This window comes from Trichosurus vulpecula, chromosome 3 (assembly GCF_011100635.1).
Source record: "Trichosurus vulpecula isolate mTriVul1 chromosome 3, mTriVul1.pri, whole genome shotgun sequence".
NCBI lineage: Eukaryota > Metazoa > Chordata > Mammalia > Diprotodontia > Phalangeridae > Trichosurus > Trichosurus vulpecula.
Window position 1 is genome coordinate 54,757,836 of NC_050575.1, and position 21,050 is coordinate 54,778,885.

The 21,050-nt window shown below is 37.4% G+C and overlaps 1 protein-coding gene across 1 annotated transcript in view; it reads right to left on the minus strand.

The window, feature by feature from the left end:
- LOC118842063 (heterogeneous nuclear ribonucleoprotein A1-like) overlaps positions 1-21,050 on the minus strand; it is a 38,811-nt gene that overhangs the window by 8,658 nt on the left and 9,103 nt on the right. The window contains 5 exon segments of the mRNA XM_036749729.1: positions 2,593-2,720; positions 2,880-3,307; positions 3,309-3,397; positions 3,400-3,648; positions 5,772-5,880. Coding sequence (XP_036605624.1) covers positions 2,593-2,720; positions 2,880-3,307; positions 3,309-3,397; positions 3,400-3,648; positions 5,772-5,880 — 1,003 coding nt within the window.

A 21,050-nucleotide genomic window follows, 5' to 3' on the forward strand; every position in this document is an offset into this window, starting at 1 on the left:
AAATATGTTTCTTGTAAACAACATATTGGAGGATTATTGTTTTTATCCACTCTGCTAGATGCTTCCATTTTATGGGAGAGTTCATACCATTCACATTCACAGTTGTGATTGCTATCTGTGTCTTTCCATCCTATTTTCCCTCTCAGTAGAGTTTTGCTTTTGACCACTGCCTCCCTCAATATGCTCTCCCTTCTATCTGGCCCCTCCCTTTTCTTCCCCTTTTCCATTAGTGTTTTTCCCTCCCTTCTATCAGCTTCCCCTCACTTTTCTTTCCCCTTTGCCTTCCTACTTCATTTAAGGTAAGTTAGATTTCTATATCTGTTTATGTTATTCCCTCTTTGAACCAAATCTGAGGAGAGTAAAGTTCAAACAATCCTCATCTCCCTCCCTGCTTTCCCTCTACTGTACTAGGTCTTTGTGCCTCTTTGTGTGATATAATTTACACTTTTCTGCCTCCTCCTTTCCTCTTCTCCTAGTCCAATCCCTTTTCACCACTTAGATTCACCACTTAGATATTTTTTTAATCATTACATCAAAGTGAACTTATTCCCACAACCTCTATCTAGATATACCCCTTCTAAATGTCATACTAAAGGTACAATCCTCAAGAGTTACAAGTATCACATTTCCTTGCAGGGATGTAAACAAATTGCCCCTATTAAAAACATGTTGGGTTTTTTCCTTTCCTGTTTACCTTTTTATGCCTCCCTTGAGTCTTTTATTTAAAGATCAAATTTTCTGTTGAGCTCCGGTCTTTTCATCAGGAAGGTTTCAAAGTCCCCTGTTTCATTGAGCATCCATCTCCTCCCCTGAAAGATTATGCTCAGTTTCTCTGGGCAGTTGATCCTTGGTTGGCTAAGCTCCTTTGCCTTATGAAATATCATATTCCAAGCCCTCTGATTTTTTACTGTAGAAGCTGAAAGGTCCTGCATAATCCTGACTGTGGTTCCATGGTTTAAGTTGTTTCTTTCTGGCTGCTCATGATATTTTCTTGTTGGAATTTTGGAATTTTGGCCTCAGTCTTCCTTAGAGTCTTCATTTTAGGAGCTCTTTCAGAACATGATTGGTGGATTGTTTCAATGACTAATTTACCCACTGGTTCTAGGACCTCAGGGCAGTTTTCTTTGATGATTTCTTAAAAGATACTGTGCAGGCTCTTTTTTTTTTAAATCATGACTTTCAGGCAGACCAATAATTTTTAAATTATCTTTCCTGGATCTACTTTCCAGATCAGTTTTATTTTCAGTGAGGTATCTCACATTTCTCTCTATTACTTTTGATTCTTTTGATTTTGTTTGACTGATTCTTGAAGTTTCATAGAGTCGTTAGCTTCCAATTGCCCAGGTCTAATTTTTAACAAGTTGTTTAAATTTTGCATCTCTTTTCCCCTTTGGTCCATTTTACTTTTTAAGACTTTTGTCTTCAGTGAGTTTTCACGCCTCATTTTCCATTTGGCCAATTCTAATTTTTAGGACCTCTCATTTCTTTTCCTAATTTTTTCCACCTTTCTTCTTTGACTTTTAAAATCTATCTTGAGCTCCTCAAAGAGGATTTTTTGGCTTGATACCAATTTATATTCCTCTTTGTGGTTTTGGATGTGGGCACATTGACAATATTGTCCTCTTTTGAATTTGTGCCTTGATCTTCCCTGTCCCCATAATAAGAATCTATGGTCATTGTCCATGTCAGCTTTTTGCTCATATCATTTGCCTATTTCCTAGCTTTTAAAGTTGAGCTCTGTACCTGGAGAACAGGAGGCACTGACCCAAGCTTCTTGTGCTAGGGTCTGGGACCTGGTCACTGGCTTTTTATACTGAGGTCTCATGTGCTGGTAGCTGCAGGCTGTAGGTATCTGGTGAGCTGGGGCCGGCAACACTGATTCTCTCAGGATGAGGTATGGGGGTCTGCCCTCTGTAAGATACCTGTTCACCCAGGCTGGTTTGAAGGACTGGAAGGCTTGGTGGCAGGAAGATACCTGCCTGCCTAGAGCTGTGCCTCCTAGAGTTGTGCTTCCTGGAGTTGAGCTGAAGTGTGGGGAAGTTTGGCTGCTAGAGGATTCCTACCCACCAGCACTCATGGTGGTTTTTCAAGCTGGAGTCTATCGGTTGCCCTGGTGTTGGCACTTGCCTCCTCCACCTCACTGGGGCTCAGGATTTCCCCCTGGTTTACTGAGGTTTGGCTTGCTGCTGGCTTGTTAGTATGCCTCCCATCCTGTATTGCTCCCCCCTCCACCAGAGAAAGAGTTAGCTTTCTCATTAATCCCCCAAGCTTCACAGGCTACAAAACTGCTACACATCTTTCTGCTGGCTCTGCTATTCCAGGGTTTTTTTTTCCTGGGGTATATTTTCTGGACATTCAGAGTTCAAAAAGGGAGAGTGAGAGCTATTTACTTCTTACCCCACCATATTGGCTCCTGGAAGTTCCCCAACCAAAAGCAATATTCTAATGAAGATCAACTGTGCATGAGTTAGCTATTCTGATCAGTACAATGGTCCAAGATAATTCCAAGGAACTTATCATGAAAAATGTTAACCATCTTCAGAGGAAAAAAGCTACTTTGATTACATGGTTTGGCAAAATATTGGCCCCTACCATAAGGGCCTGAACTCCTGCCTCCAAAGTTTCTTCCCTTCATGGGACCAAAATTTGAAGACTGATTGTTGTAGCTGCCAAAATCATTGTAGCTTCCACGACCTCCAGAGTTGCTTCCACTACCACCACCAAAGCTGCTTCCACCTCCTCTGTTGTTATAGCTCTCACAGCTGCCACTCTTGCCATGGCCCCTGCCCTGATTTCCATAATCCTATCTACCACTTCCATAGCCTCTGTTTCCTCCAGAATAACCAGGGTTGCCTCCTCTCTAACCATTATCATTTCAAAATCCATTGTAGCCATCTCTACTTCCACCATATCCTCTACCACCATGACTGCCACCAAAACCACCATGACCACTGAAGTTCCCACCACAGCCAAAGTTATCATTTCCACCAAAGCCACTTCCATGGCCACCACCAAAATTTTCAGAACCACTTTGACCTCTTTGACTAGATGAGGCACTGGCCATTTCTTGCTTAGACAAAAATTTCCTTCCTTCACAGTTGTGGCCATTCACAGTATAGTATTTTTGAATGACCATCTTATCCACAGAGTTATGGTCATCAAAAGTAACAAAAGCAAAGCCTCTCTTTTTGCCACTGTCTTGGGCAATCATGATTTCAATCACTTTGATTTTTCCATATTGTTCGAAACACTCTCTTAAGTGATTCTCCTCAGTGTCTTCCTTAATGCCACCCACAGAGATCTTTTTTCACACTTGAGTGGGCACCTGGCCTTTGAGAATCCTTTCTGGAAACATTTGTCTTTGGTTCAATAACTCTGCCATCACCTTTGCGAGTATTGCATTCACGGCTGCATCTACCTCTTCCACTGTGGCATAGTTAACAAAACCAAAGCCCCTAGAACATTTGGAATTTTGATCCCTCATCACCACGCAGTCTGTAAGTATGCCTGATAGCTCAGAATTACTCCTTAGGCTCTTGTTCATCATCTTGAAGTTCAGACCTCCAACAAAGAGCTTCCTAAGCTGCTGGTTCCTTTGGAGACTCTGACATAGACGTTGTGAGGGCAGTACCACATGCTTCAGTGATCCTTCTCCAACAGCATTGAGGACAGAAAGCTAGATTTCTAAGAAGGGAAAATTTGCTTCCTCTATCACTGTGCACACCATTTTTAGAAAGCTGCAATTGTGACTTTTGTCCCTGGACATCAAATGTTAATTTACTTCTCTATAATTTTGCTACAGGTTTTCCTTCTGGGATTAAATAGAACAAATTCAATACTTCTTCCACAGGGATTCCCATCAAATACTTGAACACAGTCATTTACCAATGTAATAGTAAAAGAGTCTTTAGCTCTTCTGAACCTTTTCTTTTAAACTTTGGTGCCAAGAATTGGGCTTAACCCTGGAGATGGTGTCTAATAAGGGCAACCCATGTCATCTTCTAAAAAAGGAATTCTTTTTCAATTGTACTGTGAATTGGATATCCTCCATAGCAATGGTAAATATCTTTTTGATGAGCATACATCTTATTATTTCATGCCTCCCCTAATGTTCTGTTTTAATGATCACAGTGATATCGAACAGTGTTATCTCTGTTGTTAAGGAATCTTAAATTATTTTAATGCATACATAGGAGGCATCTTGTTGTAAAAGAGCTGTAAAGCTGTCTTTTATTCTATCAAAAAAGCCTTTTCTGTATAACCAACAATCAATACACACACAGATCTTATATTCTGTACATTTTTTTTAAAAATTCAGTACGAAATAATGTCCACTACTGAATATCACTTCCAAAAATCTACACATACTTTGACTGTGAGTGCCTGAAATTCATATGTAGATGACTCTAATAGAGATTTCATTAACTTGGTACCCACCAATAATCACAAAGATTTCAATATAAAAAAGAAAACAAGAAAGATTTATGCAAGAAAATATTTCCCATTTTATGAATATATTAAGAAGTATGTGTGTTTGTGTAATTTAATAATTTAGCATCAAAACTGTTGTTCTGTTTGCGTCACCTTATGTATTATTGTTGTTATGTTTTGTTCTTTATAATTTAAAAAAATGTAAGGGATAGTTTTTTGGCATCTATCATAATCCACTAACCTACCTCTCCTACATTTCTCTTATTAATTAGAACTCATCCAACAAATCAATGCATTAGATTTTTCAGTCTAGACATGGGGAAGGGGGCATGTTTCCTCATCAGTCTTTTGAATTCTCATTTTTCATGACTACTTTTTCAAATGCTCTTGGGAATTTCTCCATTTGGTAAGTAATTAGAGGCAACAATTACATACAGAAATAGTTGATTAATAATTATCAATTCAAAAAGAATCCTCTCTTGTTTATTAAAATACACTCTATTTCAGTATTTGTTGTGGTATGTGGTGTTCACCATGCTTGGTACCTATTTATTTTTTCTTGAAATAGTATTCATGATATAAATGCATGAGGCTTCTGGGAACTTTTTGGCCTCTCATATTTGTACTCTCATATTTAATTTTATTTTAAACTTAAATAACAAATAAAAAAGGAAAAAACAGATATTAAAGCTTAAATACAAAATAAGAAAAGAAAAAAAAACATTGCATTGTGCAAAACAGAACATAAGAAAAGATTCAAAATATAAAGCAATAAATTTCCATTTTAAGAAAATCTACATAATAAATATGACACATTTTTTCAGAGCTGTCCATCTTTTCTTTATTTCCTTGTAGGTTTTATTTTGTTCTCTGCTGTGCACTTTTTACTTTGTTCTTTTTCCCCTGTCCTCTCTCCCATCCCACAAGAAGGCTACAATAATGCATGTATGTGTAGAAAGAGAGAGAAAGAGACAGACAGAGAGAGAGACACACAGAGAGAGAAAGAGAGAGAGAGAGAGAGAGAGAGACAGAGGCAGAGAGAAACAGAAATACAGAGATAGAGAGACAGAGAGAGACAACTGAATCAGAACCAGCCTCTAACTTCTGGTGGCTAGAGTCAGACAAATGGAGCAGGCTAGAGACAGGAGAGTCAGGACAGAAACAGGAGTTTCATTAATTTCAGAGGAAGGAAAATGATGTGTGCATACAGAAGCCTCCCCCCCACACACACACACACACAAACACACCTAAGAAAGCAGGCTTGACATGCTGGACTAAAAGGAGGTCTTATATACATCCTGGGATGGACCATGACACAATCAATTTAGGTCTTGATTTACTGTTCTCGTGGTTGGCACATCTTGGGACAATATGCGTATACTTGGGTCCCATGAGAATTGTTATTGTCTTCGGGGTCATGACCACCCTGCCAGGTACAGAACCAGAGTTCTGTGACAAGAACCGGAGTATAGGATGTGTCAGTGATTGCGTTTATATGATGGATGGCCCCGGGAAATAGGGGAAGCTAAATCCCTCAGTGATCAGCTGGTGCCAGAGGGTGATAGCATCCTGGGCACAAGGGATTATTGTTATATCAAGCTCAAGGAACAGCCTGTTTGTTAGGCCTTACCTCTGGAAAACAGGATATCTCCCAAAATATTTTTTAGTTTGTTAGTCAAAGGTTCTATTAAGGTCAGATCTTTTTGCTAAAATCCTGAAAGTCCAGCAATTCATTAAATATCTTTTTTTGTTTGTTTTCAGGATTATGCCTAACTTTGCTGGGCATAATATTTTTGGTCACAGCCCCAGCTTTCTTTTTTTTGTTTGTTTGTTTCTTTTGTTTTTGTTTTTTTTCTGCTTTTGGCTTTGCAATATATAGTGTTCCAAGACTTGCAGTCTTTTAGTGTAGCCACTTCTAGGTCTTGTGCGATTCTAACTGTGACTCTACCATATCTGAATTTTTTTTCTTGGTTTTCAAAATATTTTCTTTTGAGCTAGGAGTTTCAGAATTTAACTATGATATTTTTGTAGGTTTTCCTCGTTGGATCTCTTTCAGGTGGTGATTGGTATATATTTTTTTTCTATTTCCACTTTCCCTTCTTGTTCTAACACTTCAGGACAATGTTCTTTAATTATGTCTTATATTATTGCATCAAAATTCTTTTTTTTTAAATCATAGCTTTCAGGAAGTCTGATTATTCTTATGATTTGTCTTCTTGATCTGTTCTCCAGATCAGTTGTTTTTCTTATGAGATGTTTTACAATCTCTTTTATTGTTTCATTCTTAGTATCTTATTTTATTATTTCTTGGTCTTTTAAAACTTCACTGGCTTCCCCTTGCCCAACTTTAATTTTCAAGGAGTCATTTTCTTTCTTAGACTTCTGTATTTTCTTTTCTAGTTGGTCAAGTTTCTTTTCATAATCTTTTTTTCTAGGATTATTCTTTTTTTAAAACTTTTCCTCAATTACTCTCATTTTATTTTTATGGTCTTTTTAAAGTTCTTCTATGAATTGTTTTTGGGCAGTGACCATTTGATGTTATTCTTTGGGGTAGGAGAAGCTTTTTTTCCCTTCAGTATCCTCCTCTGTAGACGAACCCCAGTTTTCTCTATTCCCACAGTAATTCTCTATTGTTGGATCCTTTCTCCTTTGCCTGCTCATTTTATTTTTATTTATAGCAACTTCTTGTAATCACCTCTAGTTCTGGGTTATGGGAGGTGCCTCTGGCCTCAGATAATTCTTCAGTTCTTCCCTCTGGCCTGGAACTAAAACCAAGAACTCTCCCCACTTTTAAGTGTCCAGAGCCAGCAGCATCTCCACTCCACTGCTTCTTCACTAGCTGGATATGTGCTGGTTGCTTCTTGCCCAGGCCCTCCTCTCTGCAACACAGCTGGGGCTGGCATCTCTTATCAATAGAGATTTCCTCATTCTTCCCTTGCTCAGACATCTGACTCCCCGCACTGTCTGGGAGGTGAAAATTCTTGTGGCTTGGGCTTAGGCTACATCGAGCCCAAACTAGGCCCTGTGTTCTTCTCTTCCTGTTTCAGTGAAACTAGTCTGGGAACTTAGTCCTGGGATTTTTCTTCTGTTTTCTTCCATTTTCCATTTTCTTCCATTCTATTCTTCCATTCTTCCCCAGTTTCCTGGGAGGACAATGTTCTGCTCCAACTTATTGTTTATAGGTACCATGTCTGGTACCTATTCATTTTTTCTTAAAGAAAGTATTCATGATATAAATGCATGAGGCTTCTGGGAATTCTACAGTTTTGGGAATCTCATTTATTTTTTCTTTCTAAATAGCATTTTATGTTTCCCCAGTTACATGTGAAGAAAATTTTTAGCATTCATTTTAACAAGATTTTGAGTTCCAATTTTTTTCTCCTTATCTCCCTCTCCTCGTGTCTTCTGAAAATGATAGGCAGTTTGATATAGTTTATACATGTGCCATCATGTAAAATTTTCCATATTAGTCACAGTTGTGAAAAAAGAAACAGATCAAAAGAAAAAAAAACAGGAAAAAGAATAAAGTTAGTAAAAAAAATCCTTTGATCTTCATTCAAAGTCCATCAGTCCTTTATCTGGATATGGATAGTATTTTTCTGTCCTCAGTTCTTTGTACTTGTCTTGGATCATTGGGTTGGTGAGAAGAGCTGAATCATCCATAGTTTATTATGATACAATGTTCCTGATATTGTGTACAAAGTTTTCCCTGTTTCTGCTCATTTCACTTTGCATCAGTTCATAAAAATCTTTCAAGATTTTCTGAAAGTTGCCTGTTCATCATTTCTTATTGCACAACATTATTCGACTACATCATGTACCACACCTTGTTCAGCCATTCTCCAACTGATAGACATAACCACAATTTCCAATATTTTTGCCACCACAAAAGGGGCTGTTATAAATATTTTTGCCCATGTAGGTTGTTTTTCCCTTTTTTTATGATCTCTGGAATATAGACGCTGAAGTGTTTCTGGATAAAAGGATATACACAGTTTGTTTGCCCTTTGTGCATAGTTCCAAATTTCTCTCCAGAATGGTTGGATCAGTTCACAACTCCATCAACAATGCATTAAGTGTCCCAAATTTCTCTCCTCTTTTCCAACATTTATTATTTCCCATTTTTGTCATACTAGCCCATATGACAGGTGTGAGGTGGTACCTCAGAGTTGTTTTAATTTGCATTTCTCTAATCGAAAATTATTTAGAGAATATCTTCATATGCCTATAGATAGCTTTGATTTCTTCATCTGAAAACAGCCTGAAAGAAAGGAAGGGAGGAAGGAAGGAAGGAAGAAAGAAAGAAAGAAAGAAAGAAAGAAAGAAAGAAAAAGAAAGAAAGTAAGAAAGAAAGAAGAAAAGAAAGAAAGAGAGAGAGAAAAAGGCTTTGTAGATCAAATACATACACTTGATCTCATCTTTTGGAGACATAGCTAAGGTGGAAACATGTTCCAGATGTCTAATCTTCCATGCAAAGCAGTACTACATACATATTTCCTCAATCTTTTTCACCTTTCATTCCCCCCAAAAAAAATTCCTTAAAATTTTCTTGCAACCCCTGGGTGCTTATATTTCCCTCACTAATGGGCTGATTTTCTTGCTGTAAAAGCCAACCATTCTTTTTGCCTCCCATCACTTAAGCTTAACCATCCATGAACCTTTGTGGTTCAGAAACAATTTGGATCCAGGTTCTTTTATTTGGTATTTGCCATAGCACAATAGCATGTTGATGGATTAGTAAGTAGGGGCTGTTCAAGCTTTATTTTCTAATTATGGGCAGAAAAACAACTAAGAACAAACACCAAAATTCCCCAGAATCACATTGCTGCCACTCAGAGTCAGCTCTCTTTTCTAATATGCCCTCCTCCTCATTGTTCTAGGGGGTCAGAGAGTATAATCAGTCTTCTTCTTTCATTTCCAGTATTAAGCAGCTTTTAATTTAAACCAGAGCCTCAGCAACCTGACAGCTACCAACTTTTCAAACTGATAGGAAATTTAAAAAGTAGAAAAGAAAAAGAATTTCTCTCTGCATTCATTTTGTTGAGGAGGCCTATTTTATTTGTTTCTAAGATAAAACAATTTTCATTTTTAATTGCTTTGTCAAAGGCAGTAAATGTTTTTTCATAGTCTACCTGATAAATCTTCACAGCTTGTTAAGTTTTTCAAAGTGTAAATGGCTAATTTATTTTACATTCTTTTATTTTTCAAGATGGAAAACTCTTTTATTTTCTACCAGTGATGAAGCAACAAGTTTCATGTTCTGCATTGAAGATTGCTTAGATATATTCATTATTGCAAGCACATAGATAATTATAATAATATTTTGCATTTTAAGGTTTGCATGCAGTATCTTATTTGATCCCCATAACAATCCAGAGAAGATACTGTAATTATCCTGTTTTGGCCCTGGAAAAAATGGAGGCTGAATGTGGTTTAGTGACTTTCCTAGGATCATATTGCTAATGTGTCAAAAACAAAATCTGAAGGCAGGTCTTACTGACTCCATATCCACCACTCTAAACAACACATCAAGTTGCTTCTTCAAATGAGACCAAAGCTAGGAGGGCTGGTTATCTCAGCCTGACCCACAGCCACAATCCTTATTCAGTCCCCTCACAACTGTGGGATATTGACCATGAGAAGAACTGGATGAGGAAATATGGTTTCATCAGTATATACTTGTTCTTATTAATAAAAAGACAGTTAAAAGGCATTTTCTATTGATGATTTACTTAATGTATTTTTATTTAAAGATGGCATAATTAATATGATATATGACTACACTGTGACTATAGGAAGAAAATTAGGAAAACTCTACTACTTTAGTGTTAAATGATTTCATTTCTCTTTTTGGAAACCAATGTTCCCAATGTTTAGCATGATGTCATGCATGTAACAGGTACCCCATAAATGTTTATCAAATGACTGATGGAATCAATGAGTATGGTTTGGCAAAGAACTTAGGAAGCCTAATGGTTACAGCTGGGGAGTAGGAGTCAGGTCTCTGAAATTCTATTTCTGGTTTTTCTTCCAATTGCATTCAATATGCATGAATATTCAGAAGCTGTTTATTTTGGGACCCAAATTGAAAAACACACATCTAGTAAACATGGTGCTAAGGAAAGCACTGGACAAGCTGATGCAGTTGAGAATAAAGAGCACATTTTCTGCCAGCCTCCCAAAATACGCCCATAAAATGTGTGCCCATGCGTTCAGGGGTGCACTTCAAAATATGCATTTGCATATGCAGATACTGAATTCCGCATACAAAATGGTTAATTGCAAATACAAATCAGCCACTGTGGACATATTTACTTGTTTTGTAAAGGCCAGTACAGTCATGTGGGCCACAAATGAATTCATGCTGTCATATTTTTGGGAATGATTTCAGAGTGGAAAATGTGACCTTCTTTGCTGAAATCAATTAAGCAACTGTCATTCTCTGGACTAAAACATGGCATCATTTTCTCAAATAAGGCAAATCTAACTCTCTTCAGAGAGGAATACTTCAAGGTGGTTAGAATTGGAGTGCTTTAGTGGTATTTGTTGAAGGAGACAGATGAATTGAGATTGATAAAACTATGTCATCTTTCATACATTCAATCCTAAATTATCCAAGCAAAGATTATTCATAACTATTCCTTCAACTTAACTGGTGGGTACTCAGAGAATGAAAATATTATGTTAGTTATAATGTTACGTATGTTACAATATGAACCTATGGTTTAAGAAGACAAATCTGCTCCTTTGGTAATCCATCAGTGCGGTACGATAGAAGATGACAAGGGTTTGAATTCCATCTTTGCAACTTATGACTTATGGAGGTTGCTTCCTCACTCTGAGCTTCATTTTCTACATCACTGTAACAACAGGAATCACTGTTGGGCCTAGAGGTCTGGGCACTGTTTCCCAGTGTCTATTTCCCAGCCTAAGTTATTCTAAACTCATGCGTGTAATATAAATAAGTTCAGTTAAGAAAAGAAAAAAAATGACAAATGTTGGAGGGGATGTGGGACAATTAAAACGCTAATGTGTGACTGGTGAAGTTGTATGCTGACTCAGTCATTCTGCAGAGCAATTTGCAACTATGCCCAAAGGGCTATAAACTATGCATACCCTTTGACTAAGCAATACAACTACTAGGTCTATATCCCAAAGAGATTTTTTAAAAAGGGGAAAAAAAACCTATGTATACAAAAAATATTTATAGCAGCTCTTTTAGTTGTGGCAAAGAATTGGAAATTGAGGGGATGTCCATAAATTTGGGAATGGCTGAGCAAGTTGTTGTATGTGCTTATGATGGAATACTATTGTTCTTTAAGAAATGGTGAGCAGGATACTCTCAGAAAAACATGGACTTACATGAATTGATTCAAAGTGAAATGAGCAGAACCAGGAGAACATTGTATAAAGTAACAGGAATATTGTATGATGATCTACTACAAATTAGCTATTCTCAGCAATAAAATGATCCAAGACAATTCTGTAGGACTTATGATGAAAGGTGCTGTCCATCTCAAGAGAAAGAACTAGTTAGAGCCTGAATGCAGATCCAAGATACTTTTTCTTTACTTCATTTTTTCTTGGATTTTTTGTCTGTTTTTTCTTTCACAGAATGATTAACATGGAAATATGTTTTGTGCGCTACACATGTATAACCTATGTCAAATTGCATGCCTTCTGAATGACGAGGGGAGGGTAAAGAGAGAGAGAATTTGGAAATCATAATTTCAAAAAAAAGAATGTTAAAATGTTTTTACATGTAATTGGAAAAACAAAATATTAAATAATATATTTGATCTTGGATTTAATAGGGAGCTAATAGAGTAGAGAATGGTCAGACATATACTTTTGAAAAAAAAATTTGCAGTTGTCAGCTACAAGGGAAATCAAAGTCACCTCATCCTGAACCAGCAAAAAATTCTTACAACATTATTCACGTATAACAGGTAGCATGCAATTTTTGTTTGAAGATTTCAGAATTCACCATCAGAGTCATCATGACTATCTACTTCTATTCAGAATAATCTCCATTAGGGTAGATACATGGAGAAAAAAGTTTACCACCTCAGAAAATCATTCACACACTTTTCTTTGTTCACCCATTAGCCAAAATGAAATATAGAAGTGGAACTGAGAGAATTTATGGTCCATCTCCAGGTACGTATTAAAGGCTTCAGTTTCTAAAGTGTGAGCTTCTGTGTGGCCCATGGGCCTATAGCATGATTCTACTATATGTATGACCAACCAATTAGAGAACAGGGAGATGGTTTGAATCCCAAATTCCTAGCAATAGAAAATTATGAGACTTGTGTCCAAAAACTCCGCCACTAGCCTTGACCTTATTATTCCCCAACATTATCATATTTTTCCCCTTCTACTTTTGTGTGAGCTCCAGACCTCATCCCTTCTGCCTCAGCTATTAACTCCTCTAGGATAATTATAACTTACACATACCCTGGGCACACACAGGAGCAGATATGAAAATGCTAATGGAATATTCTACACACATACATACACCCACATATTCACAGAGTTTAACCACCCTTCAGTACTCAGATCACCTCATGGGTATGGCAGGTGTTCCAGGGAGGGTGAACTCTGAGCTCAGGTGTACTGCCTCTTCCCCTATTTTGGTGGTGGTGGTGGAGGGGGTGGTGTGTGGTTTGGCAGTGTGAAAGACACAGTCATGCATGTGTTAGCTACATAGACAGACAGACAGACAGATAGATAGATAGACAGACAGAAAGACAGACAGACAGACAGACAGACAGACAGATAGATAGATAGATAGATAGACAGATAGATAGATAGACAAATAAATGAGGCATATGCTAATTTAAAATTTATTTTTCTTTTTGTTCTGATAGAGATAAAAGATAAAAATAAGGTTGGAGATGATTGATTTAGAACACAGCCAAAACTAATAGAACCCCCCTTTTTAGGTTGATTGTTTGGGTTCTTTCTCTCTTCCTCTTTCTTCTTCTTACTCTAATTGAGCTCTTCACTGCTGACTAGAGTATCTACCATTCAGTCAGCCAGGCTTTCAATCACTCAGCTATAGCCTTGATTAGAGCTTACCCTTCTTTCTTGCCTCTGACCCATCACTGTGGAAAGTGCACTGATTCTGGAATCAACTAATGTGACTTCACATCTCTCCTGCAATGCTTGTCACCAGGTTGATGTCACTTAACATCCCTGGACTTCAATTTTTTTATCTCTAACATAAAATAGTTAAAGTAAATGGCATCTAAGTACCTTAAAGGTCTAAATCCATGATCCTATAATTTGTATATACATCACTGGGTTCTAAGTTCTTTTGTGGTAAGGACAAGGTTTGATTTATCTATGTCCTCCCATGTTTAATACAAAATGTACAATTATTTAAAAGATAATAATTCTGCCTCCTACTAATAACAATAATAAGAACTAACATTAATATAGCACTTTAATTTTTACAAAATGCTTTCCTCAAAATAACTTCCTGTAAATTATTTATAATAATTTGTAAAGTTTGGTGGTAGGAGAAATTGTTTTTAATCTATCTATCTATCTATCTATCTATCTATCTATCTATCTACATATATATCTATATACATATCTATCTATCTATCTATATACATATATATCTATCTATATACATATATATGTATATATGTGTGTGTGTGTGTGTATATATATATATATGTGTGTGTGTGTGTGTGTGTGTGTGTGTGTGTGTGTGTGTGTATACACACCTATCTATATACAAGCATTTGCAAAGTGTCTACTATGCCAGGCATTCTGCTATGTGCTTAGGAAATCTATACCATTAATGAAATAATTATTGAATTAACCAAAAGTCATGATCTAAATAAGAGCCCAGACATCAAGAAACTATCAAGGAATGAGTGGAACTGGGAGAATATTGTACATAGTAACAGCAATATCGTATAATGAGCAACCATGATTGACTTAGCTATTTTCAGCAATATAATGATACAAGACAAGAGGCCTTATGATGAAAAATGCTGTTAATCTACAGAGAAAGAAATAATGAAGTCTGACTGATGGTCAAAGCATACTTTTTAAACTTTATTTTTTTTCTTTTTTGTTGTTGTGTTTTGGCCTATGCTTTCTTTCACAACATGACTGATATGGATATATGTTTTGTATGACAGTAGACATATAACCTATATCAAATTGCTTACTTTCTTAATGAGGAGAGGAGAGGGATGGAAGGAGAGAATTTGGAACTCATAATTTTAAAAGAATGCTGAAATTGCCTTCACATGTAGTTGGAAGAAATAAAATATTAAACTAAAAAGAACACAAGTAACAAACAAATAGATAAAAAGAAATGAGTGCAATGCAAGAAAATTATTAAAGCAGTTAACATCTTTGTAAAATGAGTATAATGGGGTGGGGGGGCAGAGCCAAGATGGCCGGCTGGTAAGCAGGGACTAGAGTGAGCTCCATACCCGAGTCCCTCCAAAAACCTATAAAAAATGGCTCTGAACCAATTCTAGAATGGCAGAACCCACAGAACAGCAGAGAGAAGCAGGGCTCCAGCCCAGGACAGCCTGGATGGTCTTTGGGTGAGGTGTATTCCACACGGAGCTGGGAGCTGGGAGCTGGGAGCTGGGAACGGAGTGGAGCAGAGCCCAGCCTGAGCAGCATGGAACAACCACACTTGGAGTCGGGCAGATGGGGCCCCTAGCGCCCTGAATATGTGAGCTGTGGCAGTTACTAGACCCCTCGACCCACAAACACCAAAGACTGCTGAGAAGGTTAGTGGGAAAAGCTGCGGGAGTGGAAAGAGTTCACGGTTCAGCTTCCAGTCCCGGGGGCAGCAGAGGTGGGGCAGCTACAGTTGCTGCTGCTTCTGGCCCCAGGACCACCTGGTGGGAGAAATTAAGTGGCCCATCAGAGCAGGGGTGCACAGCCTGCTGAAGATCTAAGCCCAGCCCAGGCTGGGGATTCTTGGGGAAGGAGTAGTGTTGGTGTGACAGAGCTGGCACCTCCCCCCCAAACTCGGAACATAGAACTCGTTAGTCTACAAGCGGTCATACCCCACTGAAAAACTCAAGGGTCAAGTTAATTGGTTGGGAATATGGCCAGGCAGCAAAAGTACACCCAGATTCAGTCTCAGACTTTGGATTCTTTCTTTGGTGACAAAGAAGACCAAAACATACAGCCTAAAGAAGACAACAAAGTCATAGAGCCTACAACAAAAGACTCCAAGAAAAACATGAACTGGCCGCAGGCCATAGAAGAGCTCAAAAAGGATTTGGAAAAGCAAGTTAGAGAAGTAGAGGAAAAATTGGGAAGAGAAATGAGAAGAATGTGAGAAAACCATGAAAAACAAGTCAATGACTTGCTAAAGGAGACCCAGAAAAATACTGAAAAATACACCGAAGAAAACAACACCTTAAAAAACAGACTAACTCAAATGGCAAAAGAGCTCCAAGAAGCCAATGAGGAGAAGAATGCCTTGAAAGACAGAATTAGCCAAATGGAAAAGGAGGTCCAAAAGACCACTGAAGAAAATACTACTTTAAAAATGAGATTGGAGCAAGTGGAAGCTAGTGATTTTATGAGAAATCAAAATATTATAAAACAGAACCAAAGGAATGAAAAAATGGAAGACAATGTGAAATATCTCCTTGGAAAAACCACTGACCTGGAAAATAGATCCAGGAGAGATAATTTAAAAATTATTGGACTACCTGAAAGCCATGATCAAAAAAAGAGCCTAGATACCATCTTTCAAGAAATTATCAAGGAGAACTGCCCTGATATTCTTGAACTACAGGGCAAAATAGAAATTGAAAAAATCCATTAATCGCCTCCTCAAATAGATCCCAAAAAGAAATCTCCTAGGAGTATTGTCGCCAAATTCCAGAGCTCCCAGATCAAGGAGAAAATACTGCAAGCAGCCAGAAAGAAACAATTTGACTATTGTGGAAACCCAATCAGAATAACCCAAGATCTGGCAGCTTCTACATTAAGAGATCGAAGGGCTTGGAATGCGATATTCCGGAGGTCAATGGAGCTAGGATTAAAACCAAGAATCACCTACCCAGCAAAACTGAGTATCACGTTCCAAGGCAAAATATGGATTTTCAATAAAATAGAGGACTTTCAAGCTTTCTCAGTGAAAAGAGCAGAACTGAATAGAAAATTTGACTTTCAAACACAAGAATCAAGAGAAGCATGAAAAGGTAATCAAGAAAGGGAAATTGCCAGGGACTTACTAAAGTTGAACTGTTTTGTTGACATTCCTACATGGAAAGATGATGTGTATGATTCATGAGACCTCAGTATTAGGGTAGTTGAAGGGAATATGCATATATATATATATGTGTGTGTGTGTGTGTGTGTATATATGTTTATGTATATATATAAGTGAATGTGTATGTATGTATATCTATGTGTATATGTATGTAGGTTTATGTATGTGTATATATATATATATGTGTGTGTGTGTTTATATATATATATATATATATATATATATATGTATATATATGTAAAAGAGAGAGAGCAGACACAGGGTGAGTTGAAGATGAAAGGAGGATATCTAAAGAAATAAAATGAAATTAAGGGATGAGAGAGCAACATACTGAGAGAGGGAGATGGGGAGAGATGGAATGGGGTGGATTATCTCACATAGGGGTGGCAGGAGGAAGCAGTTCTGTGGGGGGAGGGGAGAGGGCAGGTGAGGGGGGAATGAGTGAACCTTGCTTTCATTGGATTTGGCCTGGGGAGGGAATGCCATGCATACTCAGTTGGGTGTCTTGCCCCACAGGAAAGAGGAGGGAGGAAGACTAAAAAAAATAAAAGGGGGGGATGATGGAGGGGAGGGCGGATGGGGGTGGAGGTGGTCAGAACAAACACTTTGGAAAGGGGACAGGGTCAAGGGAGAAAATTCAATAAGGCGGAATGGGTTGGGAAGGAACAGGGTGTAGTTGACCTTTCACAACATGAGTGTTGTGGAAGGGTTATACATAATGAAACGTGTGTGGCCTAGGTTGAATTGCTCGACTTCTTGGGGAGGGTGGGTGGGAAGGGAAGTGGGGAGAGAGTTTGGAACTCAAAATTTTAAAAACACATGTTCAGGGACAAAAAAAAGGAAGTTTTTGCATGCAACTAAAAAGTAGGATACACAGGCAATGGGGCACGGAAATTTGTCTTGCCCTGCAAGAAAGGACGGGAAGGGGGGATGAAAGGGGAGGGAGGTGATAGAGGGGGGGGGCTGACTGTGGAGCAGGGCAACCAGAATGTATGCCATCTTGGAGTGGGGGGGTGGGTGGAAATGGGGAGAAAATTTGTGGTTCAAACTGTTGTGAAAATCAATGCTGAGAACCAAATATGTTAAATAAATAAATTTAAATTAAATTAAAAAAAAAGAATTAAAAAAATGAGTATAATGCCTAAAGGAAGAAAATAACTCTTTAAAAATCAGAATTTGTCAAGTGGAATCTAATGACTCCATGAAACATTTACAAGCAATTAAATGAAATCAAAAGACTGAAAAATCAAAGAATATGTGAAATATCTCCTAAGATGAACAGTTGACCTAGATAATAGATCAATCATATACCCCTATAAATGAGTGGAAGACTCAGGATATGCTATTTCGGAAGGCAAAGGAGATAGGATTACAGTCAAGAATAACCTATCCAATAAAACTGAGTATAATTCTATGGGAGGATGGGTAATAGACATTTAATGAAATAGAGGATTTTCAAGCATTCCTGATGAAAAGTCCAGCGCTGAATAAAAACAATGACATTAAAACATGATTTAAGAGAAACATAAAAAAGTAGACATGAAAGAGTAATCATGAAGGAATTAAAATGGTTAAACTCTCTAGATACCAAAGAACCAGTAGGAAAAATAGAAATTGAAAGAATTTGGCAATCATTGGCAAAGAGATCCCAAAATGAAAACTCAGGGGTATGTTATAGTCAAATAGAGGTACATGGTCAAGGAAAAGACACTGCAAGCAGTCAGAAAGAAATAATTCCAATACCATGGAGCCACAGTCAGGATCAAACCAATGTCAATCTTAATCTTCTTGTGCTACAAGTGCTATAATATATGAATCCACTTATTGAGCTACAAGAATACTTAATGACTAAATAGTGACAGGAGATATCAGTGTCTCTCTTTTTTAGTTTCAGGTAAAACTAAAAAAAAAAAAAGCAAAGTATAGAATTAGTCAAATTCCTTCTAGAGCTAAACTCTCTTTTGCCACCTGATTGTTGCCATCATGAAGTGTATGCACATTCCCAGTAAGGGCCTGTTTCAGTCAGTTCTAGTGTACTGTTGCAGCATGCCAATATGGTGGAAGCTCACCTTGGATGGCATGAACTAGCAGATCTATAAGCTGGACAAGAAGAGTCTAATGTCCTTCTGGATTGCTGGGATCCTGAGAGTTTCTCATGGTGCGTCACAAGTAGACTTTGTAACAGACAACACAGTTTTGAGAATCTTGAAGTCCAAAGAGCTTGTCTCTGAGCTTCATGATCAAGAAAACTGTCGCTGTTCACAAGCATCTTGAGAGAGATAGAAAGGATAAAGATTTTAAATTCTGTTGGATTTTGAATTAGAGATCCGCTGTCTTGGTATTACAAGACAAAGAATGTGCTCCCAGTTGGAAATACGAATCATCCACAGTGTCTGCTTTGGTTGCATAAATTTTGGATTATGTACTAAAATAAAAAAAAAAAACATATTTAACTGTAAAAAGAAACTAGATTTATGAGATCTTCTAAATGAATCTACAATAAAATACGTGTATTTTTCTGCACCACATAGAACTTTTACAAAAATTGACCATGTGTTAGAACACAAATATATTGTAAACACATGTAAAAAAATCATAAATAATAAACATATCATTTATCGACAATAATGTTATAAACATAGTATTTCATGAACCAAAAACAAAAGACACAGACACAAATGGAGATTTAACAATGAAACTCTAAATAATGAGTAGATTAAGGAACTCATAGCTGAAATTAATAATTATATGAAAGAAAATAAAATAATGAAACATCATACCAAAATTTCTGGAATGCACCTGAAGCAGTCCTCACAGGAAAAGCATATCCCTAGGAATACACAATAAGAAAATAGATATAGAAATGAATGAACTGGAATGCATTTTTAAAAAATTAGAAAGCAAACAAAAATAAAATCTAAAATAAGCATAAAAGGGCAGGCATTAAAATTAGAGGAGAAAGAGATAATCTGGAAACCCAAACTACTATATAAATGATAAGCAAAATTTAAATCTAACAGTCTAATCAAAGTCTAAGACCTATGTACATAAAATTATTATATAAGCATATACATTCTAGCTTCCAAAGTAGTAACTGAAGTCCAACATTGAAAAATAACTCCCGATAAGGTGGGAGCAATCAGGAAACACTTCATGAGTAATTAGCTTATGAGTTAGTTTCAAAGGAATTGAGAGGTAAAATGGGAAAGGGAGAGCATTCCAAGCATGAGAAACAAAATTAAAAAACAAAAAGCATGGAATGCCTCTGGTCTCCCTGTCTCAAATTTCTCCCTGCTCCAATTTATCTTCCACATAGGTGCAAAGGTTAAGATTTGACCATGTCATGCTCCTATGTAAAAAAAAGAAAAAGAATTCCATGGCTCCCTAGTGCCACTAGTACCAAATAGAAACGGCAACATGTTTGGAAAGGAGACTGGCTCTGGAATCAGAAGACTTCAGTGCAAATCAAGTATATTATATTTCACTTCTATGTGACCTTGGGCAAGTTAAATAAATGTTTCTAAGACTTAATTTCTTCATCTATAAGATAAGTAAGCTTAACTAGATGATCTTTGAGATTTCTTCTCCGCTTCAAATCTGTGACTTTAGATCTATGATATTTTATTGTTCAGATATTTCAGTCTTGTCCAACTCTTTGTGACATCATTTGGGATTTTCTTGGAAAACATACCAAAGTGGTTTGCCATTTCATTCTCCAGCTTATTTTACAGAGGAGAAAACTGAGGCAAACAGGGTTAAGTGGCTTGTCAAAGGTCACAAAGCAGGTAAGCACCTGAGGGCAGGTTTGAACTCAGGTCTTCCTGACTCCAGCTCCAGGACTTTATCTATTTGTGCCACTTAGCTACTCTACTTGGCATTTAATACACTTTATAATCTGTCTCCTAGAGCAGCTAGGCAGTTCAGTGTATAGAGTGGGACACCTGGGTTCAGGAAGATGAGTCTTCCTGAGTTGAAATCTGGACTCACCAGCTTTGTGACCTTGGGCAAGTCACTCAACCCTGTTTACTTCAGTTTCCTCATGTATAAAATGAGCTGGATAAGGGAATAACATACCACTTCAGCATCTTTACTAAGAAAACCCCAAATGGGGTCAAGAAGAATTGAACATGACTAAAAATGACTGAACAACAAAATAGTCTGGCCCCAATACATATGTTTAGCCTTTGGCATTATGGCACTTCTTTCACCTTATGGTATAGTGAACCTGCCTTTGTGTTTCTCATACATGTTACTACATCTTTCATCACCATACCTTTGCATAGTCTGTCTCTCATTTCTAGAATGCATTCATTTATTTCAGAATTCAAGTGCTACCTTCTTCATG